The sequence below is a fragment of the Vanacampus margaritifer genome, chromosome 14 (genome assembly GCF_051991255.1).
Source record: "Vanacampus margaritifer isolate UIUO_Vmar chromosome 14, RoL_Vmar_1.0, whole genome shotgun sequence".
Taxonomy (NCBI): domain Eukaryota; kingdom Metazoa; phylum Chordata; class Actinopteri; order Syngnathiformes; family Syngnathidae; genus Vanacampus; species Vanacampus margaritifer.
The window spans coordinates 4,626,910-4,642,384 of record NC_135445.1 but is presented as its reverse complement, the minus strand read 5'-3'; the positions used below and the strand labels follow the sequence as shown (position 1 = coordinate 4,642,384).

General features: G+C 43.1%; 2 protein-coding genes across 2 annotated transcripts; both read left to right on the top strand.

Annotated features, from left to right (window-relative positions):
* Positions 1 to 46: 46 nt before the first annotated feature.
* On the top strand, positions 47 to 4,711 carry LOC144033921 (bone morphogenetic protein 10-like). Its single transcript, XM_077542339.1, has 2 exons — positions 47 to 2,217; positions 3,586 to 4,711. The coding sequence occupies exons 1-2, from the start codon at positions 1,905 to 1,907 to the stop codon at positions 4,524 to 4,526; spliced, it is 1,254 nt and encodes a 417-aa protein (XP_077398465.1). The 5' UTR covers positions 47 to 1,904; the 3' UTR covers positions 4,527 to 4,711.
* Positions 4,712 to 6,564: 1,853 nt separating this feature from the next.
* On the top strand, positions 6,565 to 15,469 carry smad4a (SMAD family member 4a). Its single transcript, XM_077542338.1, is given in 11 exon segments — positions 6,565 to 6,773; positions 7,786 to 8,122; positions 8,197 to 8,371; positions 9,128 to 9,157; positions 9,236 to 9,513; positions 9,516 to 9,624; positions 9,748 to 9,798; positions 9,887 to 10,070; positions 11,616 to 11,784; positions 11,853 to 11,991; positions 12,697 to 15,469. Coding segments are annotated over 10 exon segments (1,587 nt in total). The 5' UTR covers positions 6,565 to 6,773; positions 7,786 to 7,882; the 3' UTR covers positions 12,909 to 15,469.
* The last annotated feature ends 6 nt before the right edge of the window (positions 15,470 to 15,475 follow it).

Genomic DNA, 15,475 nt, shown 5'->3' with positions numbered 1-15,475 from the left:
AAACAAAACCCTGGAGTCATTAATCTCCAAATAGGAGGATGATTTATTTGTGACGAGACAAAGGGAAGACTATTGTGAGCGGCAATATTTTCCTTGGGGGAGTTTAATGACTTTGCTACTAAAGGCATCCACAGTGTGGTGATTCAGCGATGACTCAGCAGCAGATTATGTCGGAATTATCATTGGCGAAGCTCCTCACAAAAAAAAATAAAAAATGCAGTCGATTGGAGGATGTCATGTTATGGACTGTATTTTACTGTTTTGTTTCACTGATGCCGCATAAAAGGCGTAAGAAATCAACATAATTTAATGAGCTCCAACACAAGAGCGGCATCCAAAAGTACGACACAACCTGAATTTGTGTGTAAATTGGAACACACTTTCGTCTATCGCCAGCCTGTGTTAATGCTAAACGCTAACATAAAGGTTAAAACTTAACTCGTTCACTGCCATTGACGGCTATAGACGTCAAAAATTCATTTGAACTATTTCTATTAGTTTAGCATTTTTTCCCCACTTTTGCTAACAAGAGTATGAAAACCTAGATTTTTTTAAATTGTACATTCAGAACAGATATAAAATGTGTGATTAATCGTTAGTTAACTAGTGAAGTCATGTGGTTACAATTTTAAAAAATTATCGCCTGTCACCCCTAATTTAAAAAAATTAATAAAAAATAAGGGGCGTCAGATGATTACATTTTTTATTCAGAATTAATCTCATGACTTCAACAGTTGACTCACGATTAATCACAAATTTTATATCTGTTAAAAATGTACAATATTTTTTTTCTAGGTTTTCATAAAACATGTAATGAAATGAAAAAAACTTAAACTAAGAGAAATAGTTCACATGAATTTTTGACGTCTATAGTCGTCAATGGCAGTGAATGAGTTAAAAAAACAAAACATTCTTGACAATAATATGTTCTGTGCAGCCCCACTCGTCTATATACTGCATTCTGGTTAATATTGCGTTAGTTGAATATGATATATAATATCCAGCCGTTCTTAATCCATCTCAGGCGGCCATTTTGCCACTTGCTGTCGACTGAAGATGACATCAATGTTAGTCTCAGATAACAACCAATCACAGCTCAGCTTCAGGAAACAGGTGAGCTGTGATTGGACTGTGATGTCATCATCAGTCGACAGCAAGTGGCAAAATGGCCGCCCCTGAGATGGATAAAAAGGGCTGGATAATTGATATTCCACAAATATAATATTAATCAGAATGTCATGTTTAGACCAGTGAGATCACGTATAACATATTGTCAAGAAATGTTTAAAGTTGACAGAGGTAACATCAAAATTACAGTATTTTTTATAACAACTAAAATTTTAACCTCACTAAACATGCTTTCGTGTGCCGCCTGACACATATTATTACGCCACTACGCAAACTAGCATGGCTCACCTTTTGTCATCTCAAAATGTCATCATTTTTAGCATGACAGTAAATAGTAGGAGTACAGATAATGAAGTGGAAGTTCCAAGTTGCCGCTCCATCGAAGTACAGATACTTGAAAATTCTCCTAAGTATAGAACTTCCAACCAGCGTCGCACTTTCTACTTAGGATCGGAGAGGTTAGCTGGAATGTGCGTTCGACGTATTTGTAAGGAGGGTCAAAACGAGAAGGTAAGAGGTAGATAGGCGTGAGTGCCCTGCAGGGGGTTGGGTGAAAGTGTTTTAGAGGAGGGCCGAGCGGAACCCTGATGACATCTCCAAACATGTCAGCAGCGCACATTGGCCAACACTGCCCTGCCCTCCGAACCAAAGCGCACCATCCACAAGGGCGGAGGTGTTTTGTCTCGGCCTGGTCGCCAACCCGTCGCACGTCGACCCCGGTTGAATGCTTCCACTCACATCTTGTCATCCGCTACTTTTTTGGATAACCTTCCGCCATGACCCTCGAGCCTATGATCCTCTCCTTGAGTGTCTTTCTGGTCACGTTGGCCGCTTTGAGCTCCAGCGGTCCCGTCAGGCCCCCCGAGGGTCGTCCCCAGAGGAGGCCTTCTCTTGCCGGAGATGAGCGTGACGATGCGCCGCTTGACTTTCTCAGCCACTTTCTGGCCACGCTGAACCTCACGAGGCAACCGGAGCAGAAGGAGTCCCCCAAAGAGCCGCCGGAATACATGCTGGAACTCTTTGAGCGATTCGCCAACGACCGCACGGCTGTGCCCTCTGCCAGCATTGTCCGCAGTTTCAAGAACGAAGGTACGCACTCGCACGGAACCGGTTGTAATACAGCACGTTGCGATTTTAAGAAAGGAGCTTGGCTACTATTTTGAAATTCACAATAAGGGGTATGACTTTTGCGTTGGACTATCAGGAGTTGAAGTACCTCCAGGCGAGTCTATTATAATGTACCTCATAAGACCTATTCCTTTGGTTCTAGAGGGTTCTCCGTAATCTGTTCCAAAGGTTTCCAAGTTTCTAAGTCAATAGTTAACGTTACAAAATGAGGTCATTCGAGGCAAACACTCCATTATTTGTTGGGACTCTAGTAGAGGGGAATGTTACCCAGCTTCAAAGTCAAGGGTCATGGTTACAGAAACTGTTCTAGGTTTGATATCAAAGACACCGAAGGCACATATCTGGTAAACAAGTATGCGGTCTAAGAAGCACACTGAGCAACCAGAAATAGAAGTTAAGTTGAAGATTTTGAGTCCATTTATGTCCATTAGGCCAGAGGTCCCCAACCCTGGTCCTCAGGGACCGGTATCCAGCCTGTTTTCCATGCCTCCCACAGCCAACACAGGTGATTCTGGACCAGGGTTGGGGACCTCTGCATTAGGCTACAATCTCTATTAATGAACCCGATCAGTCTAACTATTGGCTAAGTTTAGTTTTTTGGGACCATATGCCGAGTCTACAAGGTTTCCAAGTGTCATGGTTCCAAAAAGCAGCTTTTTTGAGGGTGCCCATCTCCCCATGGACAAATCATCTTACCCCAAAATGTTCCAAGAACTATCAGTATAGAATACAGTCTATGTTAGGCATCGTCACTCCTGGTCCTCAAGAGCCGGAGTCCTGCAGGTTTTAGATGTTTCCGTCCTCCCAACACAGCAGATTCTAAACCTCAGGATTGTTAACGGGCTTCTGCAGAGCTTGCTGATGAGCTGATTAGGAACCAGCTGTGTTGGAGGACAGAAACATCTCAAAAACCTGCAGGACTCAGGACTTACGAGGACCAGGAGTGAGGAAGCCTAACATAGACTGTATTCTGAAAGGTTTTAGCTGATTGTCTTGATAGAATTGCAATGGGTCAGGGATGTGGAAGCAATTGCTTTGAGGGTACCGCCTCTTTGATAAGTCTTTGTCAGAGGTGTCAAATCCGGGTCCAAAAAGTACAAACCCTGCCACAGTGACTTTAGCCAAAGATGATTCTACTCCTATTGCTTTGAGGGTCCCAAGTTTTTCTTTCCCGGTAGGCTAATTTATCGTTCCCAAAGATAGGGTTATGTTCCCAAGTTGTACAAGTCAAGTATCAAGGGTGCAACAACTTTGATGATAAGACCCACTGACAAGACTTTGAACCCTTAAACAGACACCATACTAAGGGAAACTTTTTAAAATTTTCAGATTCTTCCCCCTTTGGAGTGACAGTCAGGGGTGTAAGAACACATCCGTTGCTCTTCAACATCTCGGTGCCCCTCCACGAGCACATCACCATAGCAGAGCTCCGCCTTTTGACCCTCGTCCAGAGAGCCCACAGACCCTTTGCCGGCCTCGAGTGCCAGGTGACCATTTACAAAGTGCACGACGGCGTGGTTTGGACCAGGGAGGTCGGAAAAGAGGTGAGAAGGCGGGATCAGGAGGAGTCCGAGGATCTGGAGGAAGTGGTGACGAAGCACATCCATGCCAAGGATAACGGCTGGGTGTCCTTGGACCTGACTCCTGCGGTTGCGCTCTGGCGGAAGTGCGGCCAAGCGACGCACAGGCTGCAGGTCCGCATCGCCATCTTGGGGCCTGAGGTCACATGGGACCAGGGCGAGGTCTTCGTTGACATTGGGCGAAACGCGGATGGGAAACGCAACGCGGCGATGATCGTTTTCTCAGACGAGCCCAACAAAGGCGGTCCCGCGCATGACGAGATCCGCCCGGAGTCCGCGGACCCGAATCCGTTCCGGCCGTTCGTTAACCACAACCTTGACCAGCTGAAGCTTCTCTACCAAACCCCCGCTCGGATCCGCCGCGGTCTCAAGGGCGAAAGCTGCAGGAGAACCCCGCTGTTTGTGGATTTTAAAGACATCGGCTGGGACACGTGGATCATGCAGCCGGTGGGCTACGAGGCCTACATGTGCAACGGCGTGTGCGGCCCGCCAATGACCTCCGAGGTCTCGCCCACCAAACACGCCATCGTGCAGACACTGCTCAGTGTTAAGAGTCCGGAGAGGGCATCGCGTGCCTGCTGTGTACCCACTAAGCTGGAGCCCATCTCGCTCCTTTATTACGATAACGGGGTGATGACCTTCAACCACAAATATGAGGGCATGGTCGTGGCGGAGTGCGGCTGTAGATAGTGACGCACACACGCACACACTCACACGGAGATAGAGACTGCGCACCGATGGATTCTAACTGTTGTATCCACACATAGTCACACTTTAATGATATTATGTCGTGTAAATTGTATAAATCAGTGGTCCCCAACCTTTTTTTCACCATGGACCGGTTCATACATGTCCACAACTTTGGCGGACCGGCAACCCAGTGGGTTTGGGGTGGGGTGGGGGGGGGTGCTTGGCTGTTCGTCGGCTGATTAATAAAAGGCTACGACAACAAACGCAAGTCCACTACCATAACAAGGGTAACAAAACGCGACAGAGATAATTAGCATCTTGACATGTGTCAAGAGTCCGTCGTAAACAGAGACAATCTGGTCACTTTTCAAAATAAAATATTTTTATCCTCGGCTAATCAATTAACCGGAAGTACAGTAAGTTGTTTTGTTTTTTTTCAACTGTGCGGCCCGACGCGGCCCGGTCCAAAGGTGCCCACGGCCCGGTACAGGTCCACGGCCCGGTGGTTGGGGACCACTGGTATAAATGCAAATACCAGTTATTATTATTTAATGTTCAGGCCCAAATTTCCTATGTCCAAATTTGGTGGTTGAATACATTTGATAGAATGCATCTATTGATTACCGCTGGCCCGACAACCTTAATCCCCCTCATCCCCTTTTTGCATCACATGCCTGACGGGCCTCTCTGCCCGCTGCCATGCCAGCGCGATAACGAGGTGTCAGAGCCTGGAGTCTCGTGGGCCGTCACTCAGGCCCGGGACGCCGCTCCAAGTGGCGGCGTTTGTGAGAGGGTGGTGTCAGATTCCTGGTCCCCAACGCCAGCGTTCTTTCGCCGACCCCGCCGTCGGGTTGACCTCGCAGCCCTCCCGCTGACTTTTTCTGACTCGGCCGGCGCACGCCGCCCCAACCTTATCGAAGCCCCCCCCCCCGGCGTACAAATGGAAAAAAAGAAATATGTGGCACATCATCACTTGACTTTGGCTGTTAACGGTCGGAAGTAGATAACGAGAACGGTGGAATAACAGCGGAAACAATGGAGGATCAGCGTTTTATCAGTAGGCCAAGTGGATGTCAGCTGTATTTGATTTCAATCCAGGACACAAAGTAAACCTGATGTTAGATTTCCCTTGAAAACTTCTACGTTTGTGGTGTTATAGTGGTTTATCAAATCTGCCTCGAAGTGAATTTTTCCTTGTTGTGTGGAGTTTGCATGTTCATCCTCCCACATTCCAAAAACAGGTTAGGAATCATCGAAGACGCACAATTTTCCAGAGGTGGGAATGGTTTGTGACGAATCCAGGGTGGCTTCTTGCCCACAAGTCAGCTGGGATAAGCTCCAGCTCACTTGCGACCCTATCGAGAACAAGTGCTCTAGCACGGCAGACAAGTGCTCTCGCACCTCTGCCACACAGTTTAATGTTCTGGATTTGAGTCTTGGCTGCAGGCGTGACACCGAGTGTGCCGTGAGAGATCATTAGAGAGTGTGCTGGAAATTATCCAATTTCACTTCATTCGTCAGAAAATTATTAATTAAATGTCTTTGTTAGACAGAACAATGAAATGCTTGACTTGGTCCACCAAATGCCAAAAGGTACAATAAATGTGATTATCCACCTGTTGCCATCCATAGAGCAGAATAAGTACTCCTGCTAAATGCTTTGTGTTCAGTTAAACAGGCCCAATTTGTGAGTAAACTGAGACGAGATTTCAGAATTCACAGTTCATTCATGTTTGTGAAATGTTTGCTAGGTTGCGCTCGTGAACTTTCGCTGTTCGAAAGCGGATTGATGGATGGACATTTTCCCGAAAGGAAGCACTTATTTTCACATAAAAAAATAATAATAATTTGGATTATTTTTATGTACATTGGTGCATGTTAATGCTGGGGGGAAATGGTGGTAAAAGACTGTTTGAAAGCTTGCTTGGTTAATCCTAAAGGGAATAAACAAAAACCGTATTTTGAATAAGTGTGTGCAGTGCTTTTTCGATAAACATGGGGGCGTGTGCTGTTTTGTGCGCATGCGCATTGGTTACGCTTATGGGGCGGGGAGGAATTTGTTTATTTTCGTGGCTGCTACCTGGTAAGCTTCGCAGCAAATGTGTTGCTGCTGTTAGCTTTCGCGGCCGCTCCTACGAGTCGCCTTTTACCGGTACACCCTGGGCGACGGATAAAACCACTCTCCGGACACTCGAAACAACAGCCACGCAGTAACCGGGGCCGCTAAGGACCGTCACTAAAAGAAAGGTTAGTGTGCTCCAAGTTGCTTTTAGCTAGCAAGCTAATGGCTACCCTGCGACACCCCAATGAGAATTTTATAAACTACTTGTTTGTACGCTTCTTTTCCGACGAAGATATGTTTCATGACTCTAGGTCTATAAGAAGACGACTTAGTTTGTATTCGGCGTGTTTTTTATTTGACAACTGAAGCGTTGTTGTTGTAAACCAAGACAGGCCTTAGAAAAGCCACTACAACCCCACGAGCTTAATTTACATATCTAATAATGTGACTTCCATGGGACGACTTTATGTCAAAACTACCAATAGTTACCTGTAGATCTGCTATGGGCAACAGCACGTGTCCTAAATAATGTTCTGAATTTGATATTATTTTGTAAATATAGAGCGTGTTTTCTTACTATACATTCAACGGACACTTAATTAGGTACACCTGTATTGTGTGTCTAGCTCTTTAAAAGCTGCCTAAACTAAGAGGTTAATGCTCACTTTTGATTGACTCTGCTAGAAAGCTATTTACTTATGTGCATTCGTCTAACTGTATTTTAATGTTGTTTTATGGTTAAGTCACATCAATTATGGACAAATATAATATCAGTATTGATTGACACCGCCAGAGATGAAGTTATTACTGTAGTCTGTTTATTCTCTGAGTCCTGTAATACAATGAGCGAACCCGTGCTATTATTGGAATCCCAATTATACACTTTAGCACTAGTTTCTCACCTCAACTTGATAAAGGACTAGCTGAGTCTAAAATAAAGTGCATTATAGCAACCAGCCGAGATGTAACGAAGTCCAAAGGCCCCAGGGACCAAACACCATAACTTCTGTTTTCTTTTCATGGAAATTCAAGAAGTTCAGTGGCATCCAGGCTTTGATTAAGTAACCCAGGACTTTTTCGTTGCAGCGTTTGTAATCTTAGGAAGTTTTTTGCGGTAATTGAGGAGTAACTAATGAATAGGATTTTACAGCCTCTGTGTTCTTTCACACACATCTGAATAATTCACTCGTGCCGCAGCTTTCCAGACCAGCTTTGTATCGACTGTTAGGGCCTCACTGGCGAGAGAGAGAGAGCGAGCGAGCCTCCTCGAAGGCTGAAACCCAAAGAGCGGAGGATGTCCATCGCCAGCACGCCCACGAGCAATGACGCCTGCCTCAGCATCGTGCACAGCCTGATGTGTCACAGACAAGGCGGGGAGAGCGAGAGCTTCGCCAAGCGAGCCATCGAAAGCCTGGTCAAGAAGCTGAAGGAGAAGAAGGACGAGTTGGACTCCCTCATCACGGCCATCACCACCAACGGGGCGCATCCCAGCAAGTGTGTCACCATACAGCGCACTTTGGATGGCCGCCTGCAGGTTTGTGTCGTAATGAATAAACTGTCCTTATTTATGGCTTTGTTTGAATTGTAACACAGATGTTTTTGTTTTAGGTCGCGGGACGTAAAGGTTTCCCCCACGTTGTGTACGCGCGACTGTGGCGGTGGCCCGATTTGCACAAGAACGAGCTAAAACACGTCAAATATTGCCAATATGCCTTTGACCTCAAATGTGACAACGTCTGTGTCAATCCATATCATTATGAGAGAGTGGTCTCGCCAGGCATTGGTAAGTTTGCACACTGAACCAAAAAAATGTGTCCAATTATTTGGTGTATTTGATGGAATATCTCACCTGTTTATAAGAGTAAAAAAAAAATAAGATGATGTTAAAACAATGAAAAACTGTAGATATGTTGATTTTTCATGTGACGGCTTGCATTTTAGAAGAATAATTTTGCTATAAATCCAGATTTATTCAAATTAGGAATTGAGCTATATGGTTGTTTTTAAGGCTAATGCCAATTGTGCGGTTTGGCAGAATAAAATTCCAATAACTGATTAATAATGATGAAATTAATAAAATAACTTCTTTTTTGGTCCCTTAAGGCTGACAAGATATGAATTGCAGGCAGAACATTTGACTTTTTTGAAATACTTTGTTCTTTAGTATTTTTTTTAACTTTACAAGAGAGAGAAAAATGGACCGATTTAAAAATAAATTAATAAATAAATAATAATAATATAAAAATAATAATAAAAAAAAATCTTTTTTTCCCTCAGATTTTTTGGGGAGTGGGGGAATGTTTGCATGTCATTATATTTATTTTATCTTATGTGTCAATGCTTAAAATAGTTGGGAATAAAATCACTTGATTTATGCTGATAAAAAAAAGAAGAAATACTATTAAATAAAATAAAAGTTATTTAATAGTTAAATGTAGATTGTCGCAATTGCTAATTTAGCGACACACCGATGTCGTCAGATTCCTTCAGCTTTTCTAATCAAACATGGCGTCATGCATTTTTCTCTATTTCTTTGCAGACCTATCAGGACTGACACTTTCAAGCTCAGGTAAGTTTGACATGTTCTTTTGCGCTTGCTGCGTCGATAAAGCCAATCTTCAGCGCGCTTGTTGTTGATGCTCACCAGGTCCGCTCATGGTAAAAGACGAGTACGACTACGACAACCAGCAAGCTCACCCCAGCGCCGACAGCCACCTGCAGACCATCCAGCATCCTCCGTCCAGGCCCGGCCCACCAGACGCCTTCAGCAGCCCCGCGCTACTCGTGCCGCCGGACGGCAGCGGCTCGGCTTCAACCTCCGCCTTCTCCACCATCAGCGCGGGACCCTCAAGTGAGGCCCGAGCTCCCTCGGGGATTCACACGGTAGGATTGCCTGGAGTGAGTTTGACAACTTTTTTACATTTGCAGATTCCACCTCCAACTGGAGCAGAAACAACAGCTTCACGCCTGCGGTGCCGCCGCAACAAAATGGCCACCTACAGCACCATACGCCCATGACTCACACAGGACATTACTGTACGTATGTGGACCGGCTCCCTGTTTTTAGCCTTTTCAAAAAATATATTCAGCGAGTGGATCATCATCTCAATTAAGATAAATGATCAACTATTTATTTCTCTTTCTATATGATTCCGACAGGGTCTGTTAGCAATGAAATAGCATTCCAGCCGCCGATATCCAACCACCCAGGTGAGTTTTCCTGTCCACCATATATATCTCCCTGGGAAAATTGGATCTATCCTCAACTAATTTAAGCCGCTTTGCTGGTTTGCGGCAGCTCCAGACTACTGGTGCTCCATCGCGTACTTTGAGATGGACGTCCAAGTCGGCGAGACGTTCAAGGTGCCCTCCACGTGTCCCATTGTGACGGTGGACGGTTACGTGGACCCCTCCGGAGGCGACCGCTTCTGCCTGGGCCAGCTCAGCAACGTCCACAGGACGGAAAACATCGAGAGGGCTAGGTACTCGGCCACATCTTTAAAACAAACAAATTGTGAATTTTTCCGTAAATTAAAACTAGGGGTGTCAAAATTAGTGCGTTTAATTTAAATTAAATTTAAATTTAAATTTTAACGCCACAATTTTTTTTTTACGCACGATTAATGACCGGCCCTTACTTAGAGAGCAGACACGTCCACGTCAAAATTTACCAGTAATGAATGTAATCATAATGCATATATTTTTGGAGACTGGTGTTATATTATATTATATTATATATAAGTTATATTTATATATAAGTTATATTTTACAATTTTAAAAATATGCAGAATTTCACATTACTTCATGTTAAAAATTAGATAGCTTTGACAGGTTTTTTTTATACATTTCTCGAAACTGAGATGACATTTTTAAAACTGCACGCTCATTCGGCCAAACAGACTTACATTTGTGCTCAACCTATCAGTTCATTAGCAAAAGAACATATCCATCCCAAAACTGGTAGTTTAGGGTTTTGTCCATGGTATTTTGAAAATGTCATCTCGGTTTCAAGAAATGTGCCAAACCTATGGAGAAAAACTGTAATCGAAAAAGAAAAATGCACCGTCTTACAAATGCAATTATGCCATCTAGTGGCAGAAAATGATCTCAACACAAATCAATATCGCACTCGTTATTTTATTTTTTTTTTAAAGTACAGTACATCGTTTTAATTTTAACTCAATTTTATGAATTATTATGAAATGACTACTAAAAAAGCCATATTTCTATTAGTATATTATATATATTTATATTTATATTATTTATTTATATATTTCTATTAGTTTAAAAAATTTCCCCACTTTTATGTTAACAACCGTATGAAACTTTGTACATTTCGATCAGATATAAAATTTGTGATTTAATCGTGAGTTAACTATTGAAGTCATGCGATTAATTACAATTTACATTTTTTAATTGCCGACACACCCCTAATTAAAACAGTTCCTGACCGGTCTCAAGAAAAGGCCTTTGACAGCCTTGCCACTTCCTTATTCTGACTCGGCTCCCCCCGCCGCGCGCCGCCTGACCTTATCGAGGTCCCTGGCAACTGCACAAATAATACAACGGCACATCATCACTTTACTGGCGCTGTTAACAGCCGGAAGCAGATAACGGCAATGGTGAAATATAACTCCTCTCAGTAGGCTAAGTGTGTCAGGTGGATGTCAACTATGATTGTTTAGAATCTAATACACATTCAGAGTAATGCTGTTGTTTTCCTCTCATAAAAAAGCTATTTCTAATTACCGTATTTTCCGGACTACAAGTCATCATCAAAAATTTTTTTCGTGTTCTGGCTGCTCCTGCGACTTATACTCAGATGTGACCTTTATTTGTTAAAATTGGAGCTAAGTCTAGCTAGCTATGCAAAACTAACTAAATTTGAAAAAGCTGAAGTCAAAAGAAAATAAAAACTATAATGAAAACAAATAATAATCCAAAACTATTATAACTCTGGCAACAATTTTATAAGCTATTAAAAAGTCCTAAATAATGCCTTTTTTTTTTTGTGCTTTGTTTGTCAGACTCCACATCGGCAAAGGCGTGCAGCTGGAGTGCAAAGGTGAAGGAGACGTGTGGGTGCGCTGCCTGAGCGATCACGCCGTGTTCGTGCAGAGCTACTACCTGGACCGGGAGGCGGGCCGCGCCCCCGGGGACGCCGTGCACAAGATCTACCCCAGCGCTTACATCAAGGTGAGACGAGAGGCTCGCTCTCTTGCTCACGAGCTCGCTCAAGCTGCCGGCGTTTTTGTCCCCGTCAGGTGTTTGACCTGCGTCAGTGCCACCGGCAGATGCAGCAGCAGGCCGCCACGGCGCAAGCGGCGGCGGCGGCCCAGGCGGCGGCAGTGGCTGGGAATATACCCGGCCCGGGTTCCGTGGGCGGCATCGCTCCCGCCATCAGTGAGTGTGTTTAGTCATTGGATCATTTTTCAACAAATGTTTCAGACATAGTTCTAATTTCCATTCACAATTATTGCCACTAGGTGTCCCTCAAGGCTCCTTGCTTGATCCCCTTCTCTTCACAATACAGTAGTTCACGTTATAGATTTTGAAATTTCGCCGCGAGACATCATAGGTAAATAATTGCGCTACAGCATTGAGTCAAGAGTCTTGAAATATTTATTGCATTAATTCAGCAGTTTTTTTCCCATATAATAAATTAATTAAAAATGGTCTCATTAAATGATCAGTTTATTGTAAATATATAGTGTACACTGTATGTATATTTTATTAAAAATTACATTTAGTTTATTATTTAACAAATTATAATTGCTTTTCTTATAAACAATGAAAACTAAATAAGAGTAAATATTTTTGTATTCAAAAGACAATTTTATGTGAACATTTAGTAACATGTTATTTATTTTATTAATCACTTAATTACAGTTAAATAAATTTGTAAATCAAGAATGAATTACTAGTATTATGAACAATTTAATACACTAAGCACGTTTTATTTTAGAAATAGTTTAAATTCAAATAACTAATAAACAAAATTTTTTCATATGCATTTAACATGTTATATAGTTGCTAAAAAATAATAAATAATCTATTTAATGTGAATTGTGAATCGTGTTGACCCTATTTTCCGTCTTCTCTCCACAGGTTTGTCTGCGGCGGCGGGCATCGGCGTGGACGACCTGCGCCGGCTCTGCATCCTGCGCATGAGCTTCGTCAAGGGCTGGGGGCCCGACTACCCGCGGCAGAGCATCAAGGAGACGCCCTGCTGGATCGAGATCCACCTGCACCGCGCTCTGCAGCTGCTGGACGAGGTGCTGCACACCATGCCCATCGCCGACCCGCAGCCTTTGGACTAAAGACGTCATCGCGGGACTGCACTCGGAAAAGGCCCGGTGGCCCGAAGAGGACCGCGGCGGCGCCTGCTCGGGCGGTAGGAGTAGAAACGAGGACGCGCGTAGTCGCCGGTGTAGTGCAGTGGCGCCGTGAGCCCTGCGGCACACCGGAGACACGTTTGCTGTACGTACTGACAACACAAGTCAGGATTTTGAACTGAGTGTTAAGAAATGAAAGGGAGAAAGCGTCCAATCTCATACCACAACAAATTAGAATACGGTGCATTTATTTTCGAGTTCAAAAAGTGAACATCTGGAAATATGGGGTTTCATTTCACTCTTTGAATTCAACGACTGAAATGTTTTTCAGCATATTTCAAATGACAAGAGATGCTGCTGCACATCCAGTATTTGGTTGCCCATTTCCTCGGCGGGGGTTTCATGCTTCAAATTTTGCAGTCTCCTCCCCTCCGCCCTCACCCGTCGCCAACATTTAATCCGGCTACTTAGCTTCAGTCGGAGTCCGCTGCTTCTGTTGCTGTTGGTCCGGTCGTCCTTCACCAGCTCTCCAGACACGTACGGTCTCACGTAAGTGGAGCTTTTCACCTCTGTAGAATTTTATTCTGATGTTGTTGCCCCCCCCCTTCAACTCCAAAAGTCCCATCAAGTCATTTTTGGGTTGTCATCAGACGTGTAATAATTTTTTTAATGAGTTGCCCATAAGACTTTATTTTTATGTAGTTGGTCATCTCATGCCGGTTGCAGGGGCATCCTGGGTTTATGACGGTTCCGACATGCATCATTTTGATGTCACAAACGGCACGCAATGAACTACTGTAGCATAATCTGCTAGTTACAGTTTTTTTTTTTTTTTTATATATATACCTGTACAATAATGGCCTCGATACAAATTTCTTCTGTAATTGTGACTTAAAGACTGCTTTTGGCAGTGCAGGTTGGTGATTAAGAACAGCGCATTCCCTCCTATTTTCAAATCCAGGTTACGTTGCTACAGTGCCAATGGAACCCCGTCCTAAATCCAGGGACCCCCCCCCTTGTACCTGCCGATGAGGAGACTGAAGGGAGTAACGCCCCCAAAGCAAACAACTGACAGGCTGCCGTTGAACTGTAAGGCCAATCGCTAATCTCCCGATTTAAACCCTACAGAGCATGCATGCGATCTGAGGAATGTACGAAGCAAATTGAAGGCTTGCTCTTAATAGGGACCGTTAAATACAATTTGTTCATAATCCTGACAAAAGCAACCATAATTCATGAAAGCTTGTCAAATTTAACCAGAAAAGTTCCACCACTTTCAGTCTAATGGCGGGTCTTGAGTTTTTAGGATTGCGGTTTCAAGGTTGTGATTGCTATGAACACGTTTGCTGGGCGGCTTATGAATTTGTGGAACACCTCACTGTTTTTTGTTTCATATTTATGTCCTAAAAGTGTTTTTTTTTAACCATAAATAATTACTGTAACTATGAATTTGCGACATGGGCTCATCTAAGTACCAAACCATAATTTGTACATACATCTGAATGTAGTTTATTGCTAACGTATGCTAATACAGCCAGGAAAGTCATAGACGGTAATTATTTCAGGGATGTGATTTGACCAAAGTGAAATTATCTGAAAATTTAGCCGGGGGTCTGGGGGCCGCCGGCCCCCCGGAGCTCATGGGTTTTCCGTGTTTTGAAGTACTTTCAATGCACTCACATGACAAAGAAATAGACAAAACAACAGCATAAATTTCCAATGTATATTGAACTATCCCATATAAAATGGCAGTTTTAGTCAACTCAAAATCAGTCACATTCAAAAACATTGGACTGCCTTTGCTTTTAAAAACTATCACTGAGAATATCATCATATCTAACTCATGTGATTACTAAGTTAACACATAAATAATGTTGAAGAGTTCAAATTTCCTGAACAAATAATTGTATCATGACCAAATAAAAAAGTAATTCATATTAGAACATACCACAAATGTCTTTGTTATAGCAGAAGATGTTATCTGTCGGAGTCATGTGCATACACAATGAACTACTAAAAAAAAACAAAAAAAACGTAACTTTTAAATTTTTATTTTTGGAGATAAAAAAAAGCGGAATTCTGCGAATTAGCGGAAAAATCACATCCCTGTTATTTGTATGGAAAAGCTTCAAGGCCCAAATTATGACAATCCATTTTTAAAAAGTGCGGCGCTAAGTGAGCGTGGACCCGCTTGACTTGATTCTTGCTGCCGCCCCATCACAGAGAGAACTGTGAGGAAGTACAAGCCATAATCCACGCCAAACGCAGTCAGGTCAGCGTCGTGCCGAATGTTACCGAAATGGATTTTTATTGCTTTTTAGATATTTCGCTCAGCGCTTAATGAAAACATTTTGGTATCCAGACGCGGCAGCTATTGCAGTATTTTTATTTATTTTTACTCCTTTTTGCAACATCTCTGGACCACTCTGGGGCAAAAAAAAAAACAAAAACATCCAGCTTCTACCTTGCATCATAAGTACATCATGAATTTGATATTAAGTGTTAATATGTATGAAAATGGTTGAATAAAATGTCATGGGCTAACAGCATTG